General features: G+C 40.1%; 1 protein-coding gene across 1 annotated transcript; it reads left to right on the plus strand.

The window, feature by feature from the left end:
• Positions 1-2: 2 nt before the first annotated feature.
• On the plus strand, positions 3-503 carry LOC115272435 (olfactory receptor 10AG1-like; the record flags this gene model as incomplete). The annotated part of the gene is made up of 1 exon (XM_029915509.1): positions 3-503. A coding segment is annotated over one exon (501 nt), but the record flags the coding sequence as incomplete, so codon positions are not given.
• Positions 504-1,107: the final 604 nt, after the last annotated feature.

Genomic DNA, 1,107 nt, shown 5'->3' on the forward strand with positions numbered 1-1,107 from the left:
TGGCTGTTGGCTCCTGGATAGGTGGAATCCCAGTCCAGATAGGACAAACATGTCAAATTTTCTCTCTGCATTTCTGTAATTCTAAGCAAATTAACCACTTCTTCTGTGATATACCCCCCATCCTCAAGTTAGCCTGTGGAGACCTCTCTGAACATGAGATGTCAGTCTATGTGGTAGTTACATTGTTTGCCACATTTCCTTTCATGTTGATACTTGTCTCTTACAGCAAAATCATTTCCACCATTCTGAGGTTGCCCACAGCCAGGGGACGGGCCAAAGCTTTCTCTACATGCTCTTCCCACCTGCTGGTTGTGTTTTCATTCTTTGGATCAGCTTCCATTACCTACTTAAGGCCCAAATCCATTCATTCTGCAGGAACTGACAAACTGCTCTCTCTTTTCTACACCATAATGACTCCAATGTTTAATCCCCTGATTTACAGTCTTAGGAACAAGGATGTGATCACAGCACTGAGAAAACTATTACTTAGAAAAATGGCGTGATGAGTCTAATTGTCCAGGTTTTAGCTACCTGCCACACATACATCACGGAAACATTTCAAATGTCTACATTCCTTGTAAGGAATTAACCACCTCCAGTTTATGATGTACTTCTAGATACAATAAACTATTTCCAGTATACAATTTATTGTGCTTGGATGTATACCAGGCAAATTAATCTGCCTTGAATGCTCCAAGCCTGAAGACTCATCAGACCTCATGAATAAAATACTAATATGCACCACAGATTTCATATGGAATTAGAATACAAACTAATTCATATAGAAATGATCTCAATGTGTCAAGAGTTTTGGCGTGATTATACTAAAAACTATATGAGATTATTTACCTAAATTATTTCTTAAATCTGCACCCTTGTAATTGTTAATATTCTTTGATTCTAGAGGTGCCTGGGTGGCTCAGTTGGTTATGAGTATCTATCTTTTGATTTTTGTTCAGGTCATAATCTCTTGATCATGAGATCGAGCCCCAAGTAGGCTCTGTGCTGGGCATGGAGCCTGCTTATGAGTCTCGTTCTACCTCTGCCACTCTTCCTTGTGCATGTGCACGCTCTCTCTCTCTCTCTCTCTCTTTCTCTCTCTCTCTC

This window comes from Suricata suricatta, chromosome 11 (genome assembly GCF_006229205.1).
Source record: "Suricata suricatta isolate VVHF042 chromosome 11, meerkat_22Aug2017_6uvM2_HiC, whole genome shotgun sequence".
In the NCBI taxonomy this organism is placed as follows: domain Eukaryota; kingdom Metazoa; phylum Chordata; class Mammalia; order Carnivora; family Herpestidae; genus Suricata; species Suricata suricatta.